Source organism: Carcharodon carcharias, chromosome 4 (assembly GCF_017639515.1).
Source record: "Carcharodon carcharias isolate sCarCar2 chromosome 4, sCarCar2.pri, whole genome shotgun sequence".
In the NCBI taxonomy this organism is placed as follows: Eukaryota; Metazoa; Chordata; class Chondrichthyes; order Lamniformes; family Lamnidae; genus Carcharodon; species Carcharodon carcharias.
The window spans coordinates 62405513-62427146 of record NC_054470.1 but is presented as its reverse complement, the minus strand read 5'-3'; the positions used below and the strand labels follow the sequence as shown (position 1 = coordinate 62427146).

At 41.8% G+C, this 21634-nt stretch overlaps 1 protein-coding gene across 3 annotated transcripts in view; it reads left to right on the top strand.

Moving 5' to 3' along the window:
- Window positions 1-21634, top strand: part of LOC121277054 (E3 ubiquitin-protein ligase RNF38) — a 232357-nt gene that overhangs the window by 192168 nt on the left and 18555 nt on the right. For all 3 annotated transcript variants that reach the window (XM_041185980.1, XM_041185983.1, XM_041185981.1), the window contains one exon: window positions 4384-4487. In XM_041185980.1, the coding sequence (XP_041041914.1) occupies window positions 4384-4487 (104 nt within the window). The remainder of the gene's footprint in view (window positions 1-4383; window positions 4488-21634) is intronic.

Sequence of the window (21634 nt, the reverse complement as noted above, 5' to 3'; positions counted from 1 at the left end):
AGAGAGGTTTTAGGTCTTTTTCCTTAGCTAGGAGCTATTCTGTTGCACTGCTCTTGCACAAACTCCGGTCATCTGGTCAGGAGCCAATTAAAATGTTGTTGCCAGGCAGTTCCCCATTAGACCAGACTCCTACTCAGCACCAACCTGTCTTTCATGGCACACTCTGTTCCAGGATAGCAACATTGTATATCCCTCACACTGCTCCAGTGGACATGTCCTTCAAACTGCAGCCATTGTAATTTTAGTCCACAGTCCAACAGAAATAAAAAGATATGTTCTTTACAATAGTGTCTTCCATGACCTCAGGATTTCCCAAAGCATTTTATGGCAAATTAAGTACTTTTCAAGTGTAGTCACTGTTGCAATGTAGGGAACACGACAGCCAGCTTGTGCACTGCAAGATCAAACAATCAGCAATGCAATAAATGGCCAGATTAATTTGTTAGTGATGTTGGTTGTTATTGATATTGGCCCGAACAGCTCTCCACTATTCCTCTTCAAAAATTCATCTTAGAAGACAGGCAGGGCCCCTGACAACAATAGCACACCCTCAGTGCTGCACTAGAGTGTTAGAACACGACTATTTCTATTAATATGGCACGGGTTAGAATTGTGAGGCACTTTAGCTAGCTCAGAGGTTTCCTTGTGAGGAATGCTGGTCAGATGATCTAGACTACTGTACATTAGCCCAACTCCAACCTGCCATCATATCTAACAAAGAAGCAGCAGATTCCATATTTTCAACTCCGTCTTTTGTTGTATACACCCGTGTGATTGCATTATATGCAAATTATTTAGGAGTGTCTGTCCACATCGAATAACCAGTAATGGCCCAATAACAATTATTGCATATATATATGGGATTGGAGAAAGTACAGAACACAACATACTGATTAAAATTATAATTATTAAAAAGTTCTTTTCAGCACATAACTCAAATAAAGTACTCCATGGTAAATAATTTGAATTGCAAGAGAGTGATGAGTTATGGAGGGCAGGCAAGAAAGCGGAGTTAAGGCCATAATCAGGTCAACCATGATCTTATTGAATGGTGGAGCAGGCTTGATGGACCCAAATGGCTTATTCCACCTATTTCTTATGAGCTTATGTAATTGGTTTCATATAATTTATTATACTTCTGGAATGTGACCTGTATAGTTCAGCCATATGTTGTTCATTAATTATGAGATTACTTTAGTCTATCTAATGCAAATAATTTCCAATTTACTCCCATGGAATATTCTCTAACAAGGATCAGATCAGTACAGTAGTGGGAAATGATCTTGGTTTAGAAGATCAAGATATAGAATCAGTTTACATGGAGATAAGAAATAGCAGAGGAAAGAATTCACTGGTGGGAGTGGTTTCTAGGCCCCCTGACAAAGAAAAAATGTACAATGCTGCAAGAACGAAGGATGACTTTCAAAAAAGAGGAAATTAGGGTATACATCAAGAAATAATGGGGGCTTGCAAGAAAGGTACTACAATAATAGTGGGTGACTTTAATCTTCTCATCCATTGGACAAATCAAATTGGCAAAAGTAGCCTGGAGGATGAGTTCATAGAGTGCATTCAGGACAGTTTCTTAGAATAATACATTCTGGAACCTACCAGGGAAGAAGCTATTTGGACCTCATAATGTGTAATGAGACAGGGTTAATGAAAGACCTCATGGTGTAGGATCCCCTTGGCAAGAGTGATCATATCATGATAGAATTTCATTTTCAGTTTAAGAGTGAGAAATGTGCATCCAGAACTAGTGTATTAAACTTAAATAAAGGTAATTATAAGAGTGTGAAAATAGTGCTGGCTAAAGTGGACTGGGTAAATAGGTTAAAAGGCAAGATGGTAGAGAAGCAGTAGCAGACATTTAAGGAGATATTTCATAACTCTCAACAAAGATATATTCCATTGATTGAAAAAAGACTCTACCAGAAGGATGCACCAGTCTAACTAAGGAAGTTAAGGATGTTATCAAATTGAAAGAACAGGTGTAAAATGCTGCGAAGATTAGTGGTAGGCCAGGAGATTGGGAAGATTTTAAAACCAGCAAGGGATGACTAAAAAGTTATAAAAAGGGAGAAATTGGAGTATGAGAGAAAACGAGCTAGAAATAGAAAAGCAAACAGTAAACGCTTCTACAAGTATATTAAAAAAGTAGCTAAAGTGAGCATTGTTCCCTTAGATAGTGAGACATAAAAAGTATCCCAAGAATAGTAGAAAGTCAAGAGGCAAAAGGCAGGTAGGAATTTAAAACAATAACTATCACTAGAGAAAAAGTAATGAGAATGCTAATGGTACTTGAGGCTGACCAGTCCCCTGCACATGATGGCCTGCATCCTAGGGTCTTAAAAGAAGAGGCTGGAAAGATGGTGGATGCATTGGTTGTAATCTTCCAAAATTCCATAGATTCTTGAAAGGTCCCGGCAGATTGGAAAATTATAAATATGACACTTCTGTTCAAGAAAGGTGGGAGACTATATAGGCCCGTTAGACTAACGTCTGTCATTGGGCAAATTCTAGAATTCATTATTAAAGAGGTGATAGTAGTACATTTAGAAAATCATAATGCAATCAAGCAGAGTCAGCATGGTTTTCTGAAAGAGAAAAGATGTTTGATTTGATGTTGAAATCTGTTAGAGTTTTTTTGAGGGTGTAGCAAAGGGAACCAGTAGATGTAGGGTGGAATTTCACAGCCTAGTCACAGAGGGAGGCAGGGCTGTAAATGCAGCGAGCCGTTCAAAAGTGCACTGATGTCGGTGGGACCGTATTCCAGTTGTGATGCTTTTGGATTTCCAAAAGGTTAGGTGCCACTTAAAAGGTTACTGCACAAGATAAGAGCTCATGGTGTATGGTGCAATATATTAACATAGATAGAGCACTGACTGACAGCAGGAAACAGAAAGTCAGGTGAAATGGGTCATTTTCAGGATGTCAAACTGTAACTGGTGGAGTGTCACAGAGATCAGTGCTGGGGCCTCAACTATTTACAATCTATATTAATTACTTGGATCGATTGTATTGTAGCCAAATTTGTTGACCATACAAAGATAGGTAGGAAAGTGAGTTGCAAGGAGACTGCAAAGAGATATAGATAGGTTAAGGACAAAAAAATGGCAGATGGGGTATAATGTGATAAAATATTAGACTGTCCACCTTGGCAGGAACAATAGAAAAGTAGAATAGTATTTAAATGGAGACACTACAGAATGCTGTGGTACAAGTGCATCTAGGTGTCCTTGTATATGAATCACAGAAAGTTAGCATGCAGGTACAGCAAATAATTAGGAAGACAAATGGAATGTTGGCCTTTAATTGCAGGGTGAGTGGAGAATAAAAGTAGGGAAGTCTTGCTACAGCTGTACAGGACATTAAAGAGACTACACCTAGAATACTGTGTACAGTTTTGGTCATCTTATTTAAGGAGGGACATATGGCATTGGAAGCAGTTCAGAGAAGCTTCTCCTGGGATGAGGGAGGATCTTCTGAGGAAAAGTTGAGCAGGTTGGGCCTTTACTTATTGGAAGAATGAGAGGTGATCTTGTTGAAATATTGAAATTCTGAGGGGTCCTGACAGGGTAGATACTGAGAGGATATTTCCTCTCATGGGGGAATCTAGAACTAGGAGGCATAGTTTCAAAACATAGAGTATCTTGTTTAAGATGGGGATGAGGAGGAATTTTTTCTTTCAGGGATCATTAATTTTTGGAATTCTTTCCCCAGTGAGCAGTGGAGGCTGAGTCATTGAACATACTTAAAGTTGAGTTAGACAGATTTTTGATTGATAAGGGAATCGAGGGTTATGGGAGCAGGCAGAAAAGTGGAGTTAAAGCCAGTCAGATCAGCCATGTTCTTATTGAATAGTGGAACAGATGGGGGGCGCCAGGTGACCACCACCTCCTAATTCTTATGTTCTTATATTCAAAACTTAATGTACAGCTTTTATGACTCAAGTTTTTTTTCTCGGGAATTTTGAAACATCATAGAAGCACTATTAGTTATCTTGAGAGTGCAAATTATAAGCAGTTTCATTAGCAGAAAATAGGCAACGATGCTTAATTTTGAAGAAAGTCACTAAAGTAAATTATATTCATGAAAAGATAAATGCTATCACTTACACTTTGTATGGATATTTTGTTCTGCTTAGTACATTTACTGACTATTTACAGCATGAATAGAGAGGTTGTATAGGGCCTTGTAAATCTGACTATTTTGAAAACTTGGATACCTGCCAGGAAGTATATTTTTTTGGTGATACTTATCTGTGAAGTTATTTTATTCATTAAATAGGTGATTTAATTTATGGATATTATTATTTGCAGTGGGCCAATATCTTAACTCCTACTTATGTATGCTGTTGTCTTGTTATTTGCTCCTGAACAGCCATATCCTCATTTCATGCCTCGAAGACTGACAGGACGCAGATATCGCTCGCAGCAGCCCTTACCACCTCCACCTTATCACCCTAGCTTCTTGCCATATTTCCTGTAAGTTAATTTATTGTTTTCAAAGTGGCATGCAACCTCTTCATGTACTGTGACAGTTACATATTTATTTAATATATAATGCTTGGAAAGTTTTGCACCATATTCATCAGTGGTTCAACCAATGTACAAATTCCCCAAAGGAAGGAGTGAAGAGAATTCAAATTTTAAAAATTACAAGAGGCTGAACGGAGCATTTTAATCAGTTACAAGCTGAGTTCCAATGCACCAGCTGGTATATCAGTTTGTAATATCATGATAGATTTCTTGTATTTGCTTGTATATCACAAAATTTAATAACTACTTTCAGTAACATAATAAAGAGATCAGGAAATCCAAATAAGTCTTTGTCCATTAAAGGTTCCAGGCTGTTATCAACAATTGTAACTTCATACTCTGTTCCCATACTTGTAATCTACAAATCCATCTAATCTTACAAGATTGAGCTCTCAGCATAATAAATGACCTACTGAGTGAATTATCAGGCATTCAAATCCCAGAAAAATTTGGTGAGCCCATTTCCCAATTTGCGATGTGTCCACTTGTCAGTACAAATAATAAAATTAAAGCATTACAAAAGGTTGGTAAAAATAAGTGGGACAAGCTTTCTCTTCTCCTCACTAAGTAGGTAGAAAAAAGTCTTTATAAAGTATCTGCTGCTGTTTAACCATTGGATGTACCAATGCGGCCATACAGAGCATAAAATTAGTGCCATGAAAGTAGGTCGGAATGGATGTTACAGTGCAATCTAAAGTATAAAAAATGAAAGAAAATGCATTTGGTGGTTCAAGTTTTATTTTATTCTTTATTGGTCCTGTTAATTCTGGAGATATTTTCATTTTTTTTCCAGATTCATTTGATGTACATTTAGCAAATCCTCCTTTGGGCCAAGATTTTAATTGGAAAATGGAGACAAGTAGCTCACTCAGGCCATTATTTTCAGTCATTTTTCTTGTAATTATTAAAATTATCTTTGTGACCTTTACTGCTTAATTTCCTCATTTGGCTGGGGAAGGATCTAAAGTGGTGGGCACTTTCCTGTTGCCCTGAAGAAACAGAATTTCCTCTGTTTACACACTGGAGTTATGTACTGACTCACCTTTTATAATTGAGCAAAGATCTGCTGCAGATTTCTGATCTAATTTTAAACTATACAAGTAGGACTAATTACCCAATATTTTATGACCTGAATCATAACCATGTAAGTGTGCAATTAACTTCCCATCTCTTCTTTGAAATAGTGCCATGGGATCATTCATGTCCACCTGAGAAGGCAGACCTTGTTTAGTTTAATCTCTTACCCCTCTCTTGCGCTCCGTCTCCTCACTCACCCCCCCCCCCCCCCCCCGCATTCCCTTGCTCCCTCCCACTCTTTCTCTCATTCTCTTTTGGCGCCCTCTCTCTGGCACGCCGTCTCTTTCCCCGGCACCCTCACACTCGCTCTCATTGTCTCGTGCCCACTCTGCTCCACCCACTCGGGCTTTCTATCCCCCACGCTCACTCGCACTCTCTCATTCTCTCTCCCACACATTCTCTCTCTCTCCCCCACACTCTTATTCCCTCTCTCTCTCTCCCACACACACTCTTTCTCTCCCCCACAGTCTTATTCCCACTCCCTTTCTCTCTCTCCAACACACACTCTCTCCCACAATTTCAGTCTCTTTCTCTCTCCCACACTCTCACTCCTCTCTCTCTCCCACAATCTCACTTGTGCTCTCTCCCCCACGCTCGCTCGTGCACTCTTTCTCCCCCACGCTCGCTCGCGCACTCTTTCTCCCCCACGCTCGCTCGCGCACTCTTTCTCCCGCACGCTCGCTCGCGCACTCTTTCTCCCCCGTGCTCGCTTGCCTCTCACTGCCCAGTGGTATGGAAGAGTGTCTCTTCATCCTCACCACTCCTGCCTGCGCCACCGCATCAGCCTCTTCCAGCCCGTCATCCTCTTCCTCCCCGATCTGGCCTGGCCCGGCAGCTTCTCCCTCCCCTACCCGGCCAATACCTCTTTTTCCAGAGCGCATTCATGGCTACCAGTGTTGCTGCTCCTCTAATCACAGACTGCTTCTCTCCCACATTTGTTGCTGATAACATATCAGCAGCAAACGCAGAGGGAATTGCCTGTGCTCGGAGGAGCAGTTTCTTTCAGAATCTTCCACTCCACTCGCCTCCATTTTGAAGACTGCCTCGGGGGCCAGATTGGGGGACTTTGTGGGTCACATCCGGCTCACGGTGCTGCAAGTTAAACAAACCTGTTCTAGACCGTACATGTCAAACTGCAGAGTGTGAAATAACCAAATGCAATGTTGTTTTCAGCCAAGATCTGCAGATGGCCACTTTCTTTGGGGAGCCACTGAACAATCGGGAGATTAAGTCCTAACTGCTTTGTTTTTGCTTCCCTGCTCCCGAGCACAAGGCTCAAAAGCATGTTACAACTCTCTATCCTGCTCCTGTCTGAAATTAGCTAAGTGTTAAGACCACAGCCTATGTTAATTGCTGTGCAAACCAAATCCCAGAGAGAAACTTGGCTTACAGCCCATACCGTTTTTTTTTGTATTCTGAAAACGAGAGGACGTGCTGATCTCAGCAGCAAGAAGCCAGTAACACTTCTGGAATTTTTAAAATTAAAAGTAAAAGTTTTATTAACAAGAATAGAAGAAAACTTAAGCACACAAGAATACAGTTACACAATTAAAAATTAGTCTTACAAAACATTCCTAAAAAAGACTGTCTACTTGGTCAGACCCACAAGTTGCCCTTCCAAGCAACACTCCCTTATAGATACACCCTTAACAACAAAAATCCAGTAATATTACCCAAGGCAAACTGCTATAACTTCAATAAAGACATACCACATGACCTCTAACTCTCTTCCACTCTGTTGTGGAAATCTAAGACTTTAGAACAGCCTGCTTGTTGCAGCCCAAGACTTTTCTGACTTGACTGGATGGCTGATTCATACTGCCTCTTCTCCCAGCCTAGAGCTCCAGCTGCTACATGTCTCAGCTCCTGTTCAACAGCAACTCTAAAATACATTTTTCCCCTTTCATCTCAGGTTCCACTGTTCTCACACCTCTTCGAAACTCAAATCCTTCTAAATATAAAATCTTCTATGTCTCCATTTTGTCTTTGCTTTTGGGTCAATAAAATATAACATCCCTACTTCTGTTTACCAGTGGAACTCCTACAAGATGCAAACATGTTTCTTGTCACCTCTGACTTCCCTTTGATTTTCAAACAAGTTCTCAACTTAGCTAAAAATGCAAATGTTAGATCCAACCTATTGTGTCTCAAACCTAATGCCTCTATCCTTCTCATGTTTTAAACCCCCAGACAACCTTTCTTCTATTAATTGCCCAGCTTAATTAAATCATGCACGCATGCGCGTGCGCACACGCACACATACACACAGCCTTCTTCACAGAATAACACAATAATTCCCCAAAAATATTTTTAAATAATCACATCCATTTCTCACACTTTCCTCCTTGGCAAAAAATGAATCATCATAATTTCAAAAGGATGTTTTCATTTTTTCAACCCAGTTTGTATTCCTTACTGCATTAAACTATACAAACAAAACTATTACACTTTAGTGTGCATGCATTAACCATGAAAATATACACGTCTCTTGTGAAAAAATAGTTTATTCCAGTCCATTCTCCATTTGCCAATGTCCAAGTTCTTTTAAATTTTAAATTCTTTACAATGCATCTGCAATTAAATTCTCTCGTTCAGTCACATGTATAATTTGTGAATTGAGCGGTTGCAACAATAAGCTCCGCCAAAACAGTCTTGCATTTTTGTCCTGAAACTTTTCAGGAAACTTCAAAGGATTGTGGTCAGTAAATATAACTGTCTCTGAAGAATTGTTTGCAACATACACTTCAAAATGCTGCAAAGCTAACACCAAACTTAAAATCTCTTTCTCTATAGTTGAATATTTCTTCTGATGTACATTCAACCCCTGTGAGAAATATCCTCCCAGCTCCTCAGTTCCTAGTTCATCATCTCGTAGCAACACAGAGCCAACACCCACATCACTGGTGTTAATAGCCAACTTAAACTGCTTTGTATAAATCAGGTGCTGCTAGAACAGGCTTAGTGTGAGTACAGCTTTCAGGCTGGCAAATGCATTCTGACACTCCTGTGTCCATTGGAATTTTCTGTTTTTTAACAATCTAGTTGGTGGAGCAACTACACTGCTGAAGTTTGGCATGAATTTCCAATAAAATCCACTCATGCCTAGAAATCTCAATACTTCCCATTTTTCTGTAGGCACTGGGAATTCCACGATAGCTTTTACTTTTGCATTTCGGAGGGCAGCTTCACCACGTCCAATATTGTGGCCTATATATGTAACTTGCGCTTTCGCAAGTTCACTTTTAGCCAAATTGGCTTCCTGTAGTCAAACAGTTCCTTTAAATGTTGTAAATATTCCTCCCACATTTGACTGAATACTACTAAGTCATCAATATAAACAGAATAATTACTCAGTCCCTCAGTCGCTTTGTTTGTTAGTCTCTGAAATGTTGCTGGTGCATTTTTCATACCAAAGAGCATTACTTTGCATTGATATAGACCATCCGGTGTCACAAAAGCTGTTATCTCTTTTGCCCTTTCTGGTAAGGGTACTTGCCAATATCCTCACAGCAGGTCAATTTTTGTGATAAACGTTGACTGTCCCATTTTCTTGATACAAACCTTCAATCGTGGAATAGGATATGAATCTGTCTTTGCTGCTGTGTTCACTTTCTGGTATTCAATACATAGTCTTTGTGTTCCATCTGATTTCGGCACCATTGCGATGGGTGAACTCCTATTACTGTGACTGGGCTCTACGTCTTTCCGCACTTGAGCTAATTTTACCGGATTTAATCTACGTGAGTGTTGCCTTATTGAATCTGAACTCCCCACATCAACATAATGTATAGCTGAATCTGTTTTCCCCAGTTTATTTCCACAAACTGCTTTGTGTGACTGCAGTAGCTCTTTTAAATCACTTCAACCTTTTTCTGGAAGGTAATCTAACATCACATTTGATTCTTAAGTATTTCCTCATTGTCCAATTTACCCAGAGGAAGCTCAATTTCAGAATTCTGACTTTCTACCCCTGTTTTCTTTATTACAATTACCAGTACCACTGCCTGTTTATCCTCTCTGTCAAAGTACTTTTTGAGCATATTTACATGGCACACTCGCTGATCCTTTCTTCTATCTGGGGAATTCACTACGTAGTTCACTTCGCTCAGTCTCTTTTTGATCTGGTAAGGTCCACGAAACCTCGCCCTCAACAGTTTGCCTGACACTGGCAACAATACTAACACTTTTTCCCAAGCCACAAAACTACAAGTCTTTGCTCTTTTGGCTGCATTTGCCTTCATTAATGGTTGAGATATTTTTAAATGTCTCCTAGTTAGCTCACATGCCTTACTTAATCTCTCTCTGAATTCACAGAATTATTATGGTGTAGAAGGAGGTCATTCAGCCCACTGTGTCTGCACCAGCTCTCTGAGCATTTTAACTTAGTGCCAATCTCCTGCTTTTTCCCCATAACCCTGCACATTGTTTCTATTTAGATAATCATCCAATGCCCTCTTGAATGCCTTAATTGAACCTGCCTCCACCACACTTTCAGGCAGTGCATTCCTAACTACTCATTGTGTGAAAAAGTTTTTTCTCACCTCGCATTTGCTTCTTTTGCAAAACACTTTAAAACTGTGCCCCCTGGTTCTCGATGCGTTTACAAGTGGAAACAGTTTCTCCTTATCTACTCTGTCCAGGCCCCTCATTATTTTGAAAACTTCTATCAAGCCTCCTCTCAGCCTTCTCCCCTCCAAGAAAACAGTCCCAACTTCTCCAATCTTTCCTCATAACTGAAGTATCTCATCCCTGGAACCATTCTTGTAAACCTCTTCTGCACTCTCCAATGCATTCACACCCTTCCTATAGTGTGGCATCCAGAACTGTACACAATACTCCAGCTGAGGTCCAACCAGTGTCTTATATAAGTTCATCATTACCTCCCTCCCTGCTCTTGTACTCTATGCCCCTATTAATGAAGCCTATAATACTGTATGCTTTAGAAACAGCTCTCTCTACCTGTCCAGCCACAATTAATGACTTATGTACATATACACCCAGGTCTCTCTGCTCCTGCACACCCTTTAAAATAGTATCCTTTATTTTATACTTTCTCTCCATTTTCTTCGTACCAAAGTGTATCACCTCACCCTTCTCCACATTGAACTTCATCTGCCCACTCCATCAATGTGTCAATGTCCTTTGAAGTTCTACACTGTCCTCTCACAGTTTACAATTCTCCCAAGTTTTGTGTCATCCGCAAACTTTGAAATTGTCCTCTGTACACCAAGATCTAGATCATTTATATATATCAGGAAGAACAAGGATCCCAATACTGACCCCTGGGGAACTCCACTTCAAACCTTCTTCCAGCCTGAAAAATACCCATTAATCATTACTCTCTCTTTCCTATCCCTCAGCCAATTTTGTATCCAATTTTGACACATAATCCAGGAGAATAGTTTCAGAACCTTGACTCACTAATTTCTCCTGAATCAATTTGAGTTGCCCTCCACTTCATGACCAAAAATTAACTTGAAAGGACTGAACCCTGTTGACTCATCAGGGGCATCCCTAATTGCAAACAACAAGAATGTAATCCCTCGATCCCAATCATGTGGATAGTTTTGACTATATGCTCTAATCATAGTCTTTAAAGTCTGATGCCACCTTTCAAAGGCACCTTGCGATTCAGGGTGATAGGCTGATGACCTAAATTGCTTTATTCCTAGGCTGTTCATCACTTCTTTAAATAGCTGTGTTGTGAAATTTGAACCTTGATCTGACTGTATTTCTTTTGGTAATCCATACCTTGTAAAAAATTTGGTTAACTCTTCTACATTCACCTTTGCTATAATTTTCCGTAAAGGTATTGCTTCTGGAAATCTCGTAGACACATATGTAATTGTCAGCAAGTACTGATGCCTACATTTAGTCCTAGGGAGGGGTCCTACACAATCAATTAGGACCTTGTTAAAGGATTCTTCAAGTGCTGGAATTTGAATTAAAGGTGCAGGTTTAATTATTGCTTGAGGTTTACCCATCGCCTGACATGTGTGACATGTTTGATAAAGATGTAATGAAACTCTATGTAGTCCAGGGCAATAGAAATGTTTTGTATCTTAGCTTGAGTTTTTCTAATTCCCAAATGTCCAGCCATTGGAATTTCATGAGCCACTCCCAAAATTTCATTCCGGTACCCGAATGATATCACTACTTGGTGCACCATTGCCCACTTTTCATCTGCCAGAACGTGAGGTAGTCTCAATTTCCTCATTAACAAATTGTTCTTAATGTAACATCACTGCGGAATGTATTCTGCTTCTGTTTCAGAATAAATTCGTATAATTGCTTCAAATCTGGATCCTCCTGTTGTAATTACATTAACTTCAGTGAACCAAACATTTCAGCCTCATCCTCTTTAATCTTCTCCTCTTGAGTAATCTTTTCAAAGATTGATACAGCCAGCTGAATATCAGCATCTTCTCCCTAAATTTTAGACTCTCCCTCTTCCTGTTTAAACATGTGCTTTCGTGATCCTGTCACCACTCAATCCAAAACACTCCAAGATGCTCGTTCTGTAAAACCTCTGTTGACTGTTTCAACAGGCTGCTCTACTACAGTAGGCATAGTCAATATCTGTGATCCAGCTAAATCATTCCCTAGAATAAATTGAACCCCTGCAATGGGGAATTTCTCTATTACCCCAACAATCACCCCTCCTGTTTTCAAATCACTTTTTAAATTTACTTGACACAGTGAAATAGGTTTTACCCCGCCATGAATTCCCTGAATTAGTACTTTTTCCTGCAATAACCCTTTTGGACAACAGATAGCACTATTCCATTACATCGAGGACTAGCTAGCCCCGTATCCCTTAAAATTTTGACATCCTTTCCTGCGGTTCCCTGTACACCTGGATATATTTTCCCTTCGCACATAAAATCTTTAAACATCTCTGTAACCTGCCCTTCAGAACTCCCTTGGGTAGGTTGTGAACACATTCCCACTTCTCTAGCTACTGCTGATTTCTTCCTGCTCCACCTGTACAAAAACCACTGGTTTATCTTGGCTCCTGTTTAACCTCCAACAACTTGATCTTGTATGTCCAGCCTTGTTACAATGGTAACATATCAGTTAACTTCCTTCAACTCTACTTTCCACCTTTTCATCTTTAATAGACTGGCGTCCTACAGCTTGATCCTTATTACTAACATTTCTACCATCACTAGGTTTTCTAAATCTCCAACCTCCTTGCTGATTTCCAAATGACCCTTTCCTACGCTTAACTGAAATATCATATGTATCGGCTAAAACTGCAGTTTCCCTAATCTCTTTACTTTGTCTTTCATCTAAATATGTCTTGATGTTTACTGGAATGCTATTTCTAAATTCTTCCATAGTCATAACCTCACTTACATTTTCAAAAGTCTTATCTAATTTTAATGTCCTAAACCATTGACCCCCCCCCCCCCCCCGATAATTTCTTTCCCTTTTGCAAACTCCACAAATGTCTGATGAAGTCTTTTCCTTAAAATTCTAAACTTCAGCTGATAAGCTTCAGTGACAAGCTCATAAGCATTTAATATTGCCTTCTATCTCGTAATCTGCAGACCATTCCTCTGATAAGCTTGCATACTATACATTCATTTCTGTACCTGACAAAACACTATAGTCCAAGCACTTCTTGGCCAATTCAATTTATAGCTATCTTTTCAAATGAGCTGAAATATTTTTCAACTCCATCCTCTAAATTTAGACACTAACTGAAGATTCCTTGTTAAATCAAATTCCTCAAAGGAATCAGAGGCACCATCTGAATCACTCTCTCCTTTCCTCCTTTACTCTAAGTTTCACTTTAGACAATTCACACTGTCTAGCTTCTTTCTCTCTCTGTAGCTCTATCTCGTTCCCTCTCTCCTCAATTGTTAACTTCTCTCTCTGAAGTTGAAGTTCAAGCTTTCGTGTTTCTACCTCTTGTAATTTTCTCTTTCCTTTTCCCATTGAAGCTTTTTTAAATTTCTACTTCTTTAGTCTGTCCTTTCGAACTCGAGTTTTTTTCTCATTTTTCTTTTTCTTCCAATTCAATTTTTTAAAATTCAATTTCTTGTTCAAGTTCAAGCTTCTTCATTTGCTACCGAAGTCTTACTACCTCCAGCTGTGTGACAGTAGATTCAGGTATCCCTTCCTCCAACTTTAAATGAGGGTAAGTACTTTAAGCATATCAACCTTACAAAATTCCGCTTTTATCACTATCTGCACTTCCTCTGCTAACTCTCTCAACTGAGTTTTAGTCAGAGATTTCAAATACTCTGCAGTCACATTTCCCACTCCCAGAAAAGTCATAGCAATTGCCAAAGCCATTTCACAGTCCAACCACTTTAAAACCCCTCAACACAAAACTCCTGAGTCCAGGATTCTTCTTGCACTTGTATTTTTTAGATTCACAAACTCCAACCCAATCAAGGAATTTTAAAAACCCCGCAAAGAGCCCCCAAATTTGATATGACCACAGCTGATGTTAATTGCTGCGCAAACCAAATCCCAGAGGGAAACTTGGCTTACAGCCCATACCCTTTTCTTTTGGTATTCTGAAAACGAGAAGACGACGTGCTGATCTCAGCAGCAAGCAGTCCTGTAACACTTTTGGGATTTTAAAAATTAAAAGTAAAAGTTTTATGAACAAGAGTAAAAGAAAATTTAAGCACACAAGATTACAGTTAAAATTAGTCTTACAAAACATTCCCCAAAAAAGACTCTCTAATTGGTCAGATCCACAAGTCAACACCTTCCAGGCAACACTCTCTTATAGATGTTTAACTATAAAAATCCAGTAATATTACGCAAGGCAAACTGCTGTAGCTTCAATAAAGGCATGCCACATGACTTCTAACTCTCTTCCACTCTGCCATGGAAATCCAAGAATTTAGAACAGACTGCTTATTGCAGCCCAAAACTTTTCTGGCTTAATTAGATGGCTGATTCAAACTGCCTCTTCTCTCAGCCTAGAGCTCCAGCTGCTACATCTCTCAGCTGCAGTTCCGAGAAACTCTAAAATACATTTTCTCCCCCCCCTTTCATCTCAGGTTCCATTGTTCTTGCACCTCTTTGAAATTCAAATCCTTCCAAATATAAAGTCTTTCGTGTATCCATTTTGTCTTTGCTTTCGGGTCAATAAAATATATCCCTTCTCCTGCAAGATGCAAACATGTTTCTTATCACTTCTGACTTCCCTTCGATATTCAAACAAGTTCTTAACTTATCTAAAAAGGCAAATGTTAGATCCAACCTATTTACTTGTACCTCAAACCTAACATCACTATTCTTTTCATGTTTTAAACTCCTCCGACAACCTGTCTCCTTTTAATCCCTGTCCAGCTGAACTACATCACTCACACACAGCCTTCTTCACAGAATAACACAATATTCCCCAAAAATATATATTTTTAAAATCACATCCATTTTTCACACTAAGCACATATTGGAATCAAACTCAGGCTTTCAGTCTATATTCCTTGGCTGCCAGCCTGGGACCTTTTACCCTTTTTAAGTGTTTATTAACCTGAGAGGCTTTCTTTTCAGATGGGCATTCACCTCACATTCCCTGCATTTTGCAGGAGATCAATTTTATGTCATGCAATTTTGATATAATTGTACCCTTTTTTGATAAATGGTAAATATACCATGTAAGGCTGAAAACTCAACAGAAGAAATGCCTTGACTTGGAGTTTTGTTTATAAGTTTAAGACTTTAAATACTGGATTGGTTGGGGAAAAAGTACAAACCATTGGGCAACTATTTTGCTCAAGTATCTTAACATTTCTGAAGTGCTTTTTTAGTTTAGCTTTTGTGTTTTGGTTCGTCAAGATTGTGAAGAAGGTCAAAGCAAACAGCAATATGACAGTTGTATTCAGATTTTTAGGACAACTGATTGTTTAAATATAAATGAAGATTAAAATGATTTATATAAATTCTTATCAAGATTATCCTGAATCGTGTGCCACTTGGAAGTATGTAATGCAATAGAAGTTGAGACTTAACCAAATACGTCACCATAAGAAACATATTGTAATGGTATAGCATTGTACTGCAGTTACTACAGGAGTATCCTCTTACTTCAGTTAATGTCTCAAAGAAGCTTAACGTTACATTTCTTATTCTGTAATTTCTGGGCGGAATCATCCCAGATTTGCGTTAAATGCGGTAGCAGGCGGGAAAAAGAATTTTTATCTGCTGGCCGCAATGGCGGTTTTGCATGCCATATCATCCAAACCCCTCGTTAATCATGCATTCCTGGCAAACACGCCAGGTCGTTGGCAGACGACTTCTCATTCACCCACCATACCGCCATCTCACCGCTTCCTCATGCCGGGCACCATATTTAAAGTGCAGCTAAGCACACACCTCTCAGTGCTTCCAACCCAGGACTGCTGCACAGAAGACAAAAAGGCAAAAAGATTGCAGGCCCCCCCCCCCCCGCCATTCAGTGATGTGACCCTTGAATAATTTTTGGACGCCGTTGAGGCCCGCCATGGTGTCCTGTGCCCTGACTCACACCGCAGGAGAAGCAACAACATCACCAATCCAGCTGCAAAAGAGGACAGCCACCCAGTGCCGAAAGAGGATGAATAATCTCATCCGTTTCGCCAGGGTAAGTTACTTTTCTCATTCTCAAATCCATCACACATCCACAGAGATCTCATTCACTGCCAGTTCAAGGGACCTCAACATTCACTCTCTCACTTTCACTGTCCTCATCCCATTCCCCATTCATACATGCCAGGTATACTTATCATCTGGCCTGGCAGGTGTCCTGCTTACATTCTCTCCATCTGTTTTCATGCGGGACGAGCTGGCACACAAGAGGGAGAGGTCACAGACTGGTGGAATATCATGGTCGTCATAAACTTTGAAAGTAGAGTCATACAGCTGACCAGCGAAGATCTGGACCATTCCTATGCTGATGGTGAGGTTGGCGGTGTTGTACCAAGTGAGGATCTAGCAGTGCAACATCCATCAGACAACAAAGCTGTGAGTGATGTGTCCTGTTTCACAGGCCAGTGCCATGCACTAATTATCTCTCCTTACTTTTGCAGGCACATCTGGGAAACGGCCGAGGGAGTCCACAACACAGATCCTCGACTCAAGCCCCAAAGACACCTCAGAAGAAGAATCTACTGATGCCCTAATTGAAGATCTGTCACAGCATTCACCCACAGCCTCCGCCAATGCAGGGACACACCTCAGTAGGACCAAGCTTTACAGAAGCCTCGGGGTCACAATTTGGTGAGCACATCGCACTGTCTGATCCACAGCAGGTGGTGGCAGGGACTTCCCAGGTTTCCGGCACTCGGAGGAAAGCTAGAGACCAGAAATCTGCTGAGTCCAAGTCAGATGACAAGCCTCTGGACTCGGTCATAGCTCACTTTCTGGACCTGCAAAGGCAAACTCGGGACCATCAGGAAGGGATGTCCTTCTCACATTGCAAGGTATGATGGAGGAGTCCGTCTGCCTGAGGTGATAGTGCCAGGATGCCAACGCACCGAGGTCAGCACTGTTAGGATGGAAGCTACGATGGAGACCTTGGATCAGGCCATTGGTCCTCCACTGCTGCATGGGCTGAACTCCATCACTGAAACCATAGTTGGCCTCCAACAGTGTAGAGGCGAAAGGGATGCAGGGCAGCTCAATCTCACTCCAGCTTCCCCTTCTCTTCAAGGAGTCAGCCAGGGGCCCTCGGGCACCCATAAGGAGGAGGATCAGTGGGTATCCACCCAGGCGACTTCGGGAGTGTCCCATCTTCCCGTGATTCCAGCAGCTCCAGCTCCACAGGCCAAAGAGGGTACCACTGCCACACAGCAGGTCCCTGAAAGCAGGCTGGGGCCCTTCAAACAATGTCCATCAAGGTCATCACAGACAGGGTGTAGCAGTCAACAGGCTGCCTCCACCTCTGCTGTGGATGTTGGTGGAGCACCAAGACGTAGCGGCAGGGTTAGGAAAGTTAAGATGATGTAACTCTTTCGAGTACAAACACGTTTCCATCTGTTCCTATTCAGATGAAGTTACGTTGTTTCATAGTTTGCCATTGTGAGATTTGAACTCTTGTTCTTGGGGTTACAAACCCAGTACCATAACCACTTGGCTATTTAGGCCAAGCTGTTAAGATGATGTAGTTGCACGGCCTGGGCACAGGTGTTAATCACATGTACATAATTTTCACTTTGTTAATAAGCTCCCAAGAATGTCTCCTATGGCTCCTTGTTCTGATGAGCAGTGTTCATGTCGCTCATAATGTGAAACCTTGGCTGGCCCCTGCACAAGATGAAGGCAGGTGTCTCAGTCTATGGCCTCATCCCTGTGCTTTGTGTAACCTTCCCAGCATACTAATGGTGCGCCTTCACTGTCACTGGTCACATCAGTCATACCTGCACCTCACTGGGGCTTATCAATGCTGCTGGAATGTCCTGGGCCAGTGGCACAGGGTTCTGTCTTTCTATCTCTGTGTGCTCCCAATACCTTTGAGGTGCGGCTGACCCCCCCACCCCCACCCCCCACATCCCATCAGCATCTGTGTCCAGTGACAGTGTGGTGCTGAAGGTTTCAGCTCACAAAGGATGCCATTGATCAGAAGTTAAAAAGTTTTCCCAGGGATCTAAGACCTATTAAGAACGTAGAAATCGTGGACACTCCCTGGGAACCATGCGCAGACTTTAGGATGCGCTTGTGGTGGTCGATTCAGCGAGTGGAAGCCCTTGCAGTTGAGGTAGTTGACTGCTTGTTTCCACAGAAATCTGAGTGCCACGTGAGTGCAGTCGTTGGCACTCTGCACCTGTGGAAAACCTGAGATCTGGGCAAAACCAGCACTTTTGCATCCTGGTTTTCTTGATCCAGTGCGAAATGCACAATATCGTGTGCCTTCATGAAGATGGCGTCCGTGACCTCCTGGATGCATTTATGAGTGGAAGCTTGCAATATCCCATAGAGGTCACTTGTAGAACCGTGAAGGGAGCCACTGGCGTAAAAATTGAGCACCGAGGTCACTTTCACAGCCACTCCATGTCCCCACGGCACCAAATCCTGCAGCAGATGGCAGATGTGACCGACCAGTTCCCTGGACATGCGCAGTCTTCGGCGACACTGGCTCTCGATCATCTGCAGGAATGACAAGCGTTGTCTGTAGACCCAGGGTCTAGCTAGGTGTCGACCAGTGAGGGCTCGCTGTGGCTCCTTGGCGACATGCACGGAGCCCCAGCTACCCCTTCTTCCTGAGGGTATTGCTCCTTCCTTAGCCCAGCCAGGCACCTCCAGCATTCTCTTCTCTTTCATCTCCACTCTCAGTAAGCCATGAAGCATACAGCTAGGTCACCAAGGCTTCATGCTCCTGACGTACTCCCCCTGCAGGATGAAAGAGAGAGAAACGTAGGTTAGCTTGGGTGTGCTAAAAACTTCTCTTGGTTAAGTCTGAAGGCCATTTAACGCATCCCAAAGAGCGCTGGCCACCACTTGGGTGGCCAAAATTTAGTGCACTGCATGGCTGCCCGAAACCCCACCCAGCTCGGCCCCACTCCACCTGAACGATTGGTGGAAGCTTCGCCACTGGACTGCATGCTGAGCTCTCAGCTCAGGCGCAGGCATTCTCCTAATATGCACTGCAAAGCTGCACTGTTAGCTTGAACCATGAGGGAGACTGGTCCAAACCTGAATGATGACATTGCAAAGGGCTGTGAGCACCTCCACCAGTGACTGCTCCATGGATAGCTTTCATGAGGAGATTGGGCAAGCTGTACAGTTGCCCAAATTGTTCTGCAGTCTACCTATTAGTTTGCAGTCTGTACCTGAGGAGTGAAAAGCTGTAGAGCATTTGTTGGCACTTTCAAGTCTCTGAATTGCTCGAGTGGGCAGATAATCTATAGCTCCCCTCACCTGCTTATGCACTACCATCAGCCGCTATGCAGCCCTTGCCCCCTCCTTCAACTCGCTTCAGCCACATTGCAGCCCTTGCCCCAGCACTGCACTATCAGCCACCAGGAAAATGCGACTTGCCTGTGCTCTTGTCTGCATGTGCTGCACCTCAATCTTGAGATCCAACAGGCAACTCTTGTGTGCACTGCGCAACGTTACTGTGCACTCACCTTCAAGTTCCCCGCAAAGTGAAGCTCGCCAGGTGCACGTCTTATAAATGTTGTTGTGAAACATGTCGACATGCAATTGTGCTGACGTGCTCAAATGATCCAGCATAGGGGGGATGATTCTGGCAAGCTGGGCTATTGACATGCAAGTGTATTACAATGAATTTCCCACCATTGACAGGCAGAGTGGACGATTGCAGACAGGTTTCATGACATCGTGAAACCAATTTTTGGGCTTCCCGCCATATTGTCCGCTCACACCCGCCATAACACCCGATGCCAGTGGGCATGGAAAATTCCGCCCTTTGTCTTTTTGGTTATTAGATGACCCCGCTAAAGTTCATTAAGTCTGCATTTTAAATATCTGAAATTCCTTCACTATAAATGGATTCCCTCCCCATATCCCTCCACTTCCACTTCCTCCTCCTCCTTTAATTTCCTGCTTGAAATCCATCTTTAATGAAGCTTTTGGTCACCCCTCCTAATATCTGCTTTGGCTCAGGATCCATTTTTGGATTGACCCCTTTTGAAGCATCTAAAATGCCACAATGAGTATATTTTACTATAGGATGCGGGAGGGAATAGTATACATAAAAGTGCAAAGTTTGCAGAATATTATGCTCCCTTATATAACATCATTGTGACCAAGTTTGCTGACTGCCAGCATCAGCATGTATTTTTTCTGTTAACAGTTTACTTCCCAAGCAAGCCTTTGGTGATTTCTAAGTTAGCCATCCTCTGGCTGTAATTCCTAGAAAGTGACATATCCTGTGATTGCATGTACCGTGATTCAGTGCACAATGTGAGCACAGTGGGCCAGCAAGAATGGTTCTTTACATTTTTTTAAAGTACATGTCCTCAAGTGATCTCAGCAAAAAGTAAATAAATCACTAGGGCTAGAGAACTTCCATCTTCATTGACGTCATTACTACAAAACAATAATAACTTCTACTTATACCGTGCACTTAGCATAGCATGATCAAACAAAATTTAACATTGTGCCACTCAAGACAATATTAGGGGTGAGAAAGAAATAGGTTTTAAGGATTGAATTAAAGGAGAGAAGTGAGGAAAGAGAGGTGGAAAGGTTCGGACCTTGATGGCTGAAAGCCAATGATGGAGTGATTAAAATTGGGGATACTCAAGAGGTCAGAGTTAGAGTGGAGGATTGTGGGGCTGAAGAAATTGGGGAAATGGAGGTATGAGGCCATGGAGGGATTTAAAAATGAGGATAAAAGTTTTGAAATCAAGATGTTGCTTAGCCGGATGCCAACAAGCACAGGAGTGATAGGCGTGGGCTAGGACATGAGAAGCAGAATTTTAATTAACTTCAAGTTTAGAGGGTACAAGATGAGAGGCCTGCCAGAGTACTTTGAAATAGTCTCACTTGGAGGGAGCAAAGATATGAATGTGGGTTTCAGCAGCAGGGAGCTAAGTCGGGTAAAGAGTTAGGCAAGAGGGGTGATGATAGGTGATTTAAATGATGGTGTAGATTTGTGATTGAAGCTCATCTCAGAGGTCAACTATGACACCAAGTACTAAGGTTGCCAACAGTCTGGTTCAGCTTTGGATAGTTGCCAGGGAGAATGGAGTTGGTCGCTGAGGGTTGGAGTTTGTGTGTAGACCAAAGAAATTCACTTCAGTTTTCCCAATATTTAGTTGGAGGAATTTTCTACTCATCCAGTACTGGATATCAGACAAGCATTTTGACAATTTGGATACAGTGGAGGAGTCAAGAGAGTTGGTGGTGAGGTAGAGCTGAGCATGGAAACTGACACTGATTTTGGACAATGTCGCTGAGGCACAGAATGTAGATGAGAAGGGGGCCAAGAATAGATCCTTGAGGAACACCAATGATTTGCAGTGCAGGAGGGGGAAGAGAAGCCAGCACAAAGAGAGGAGTGACTAAATTGCTGATGTTTATGCCACAAGTTTGAATATCATAAG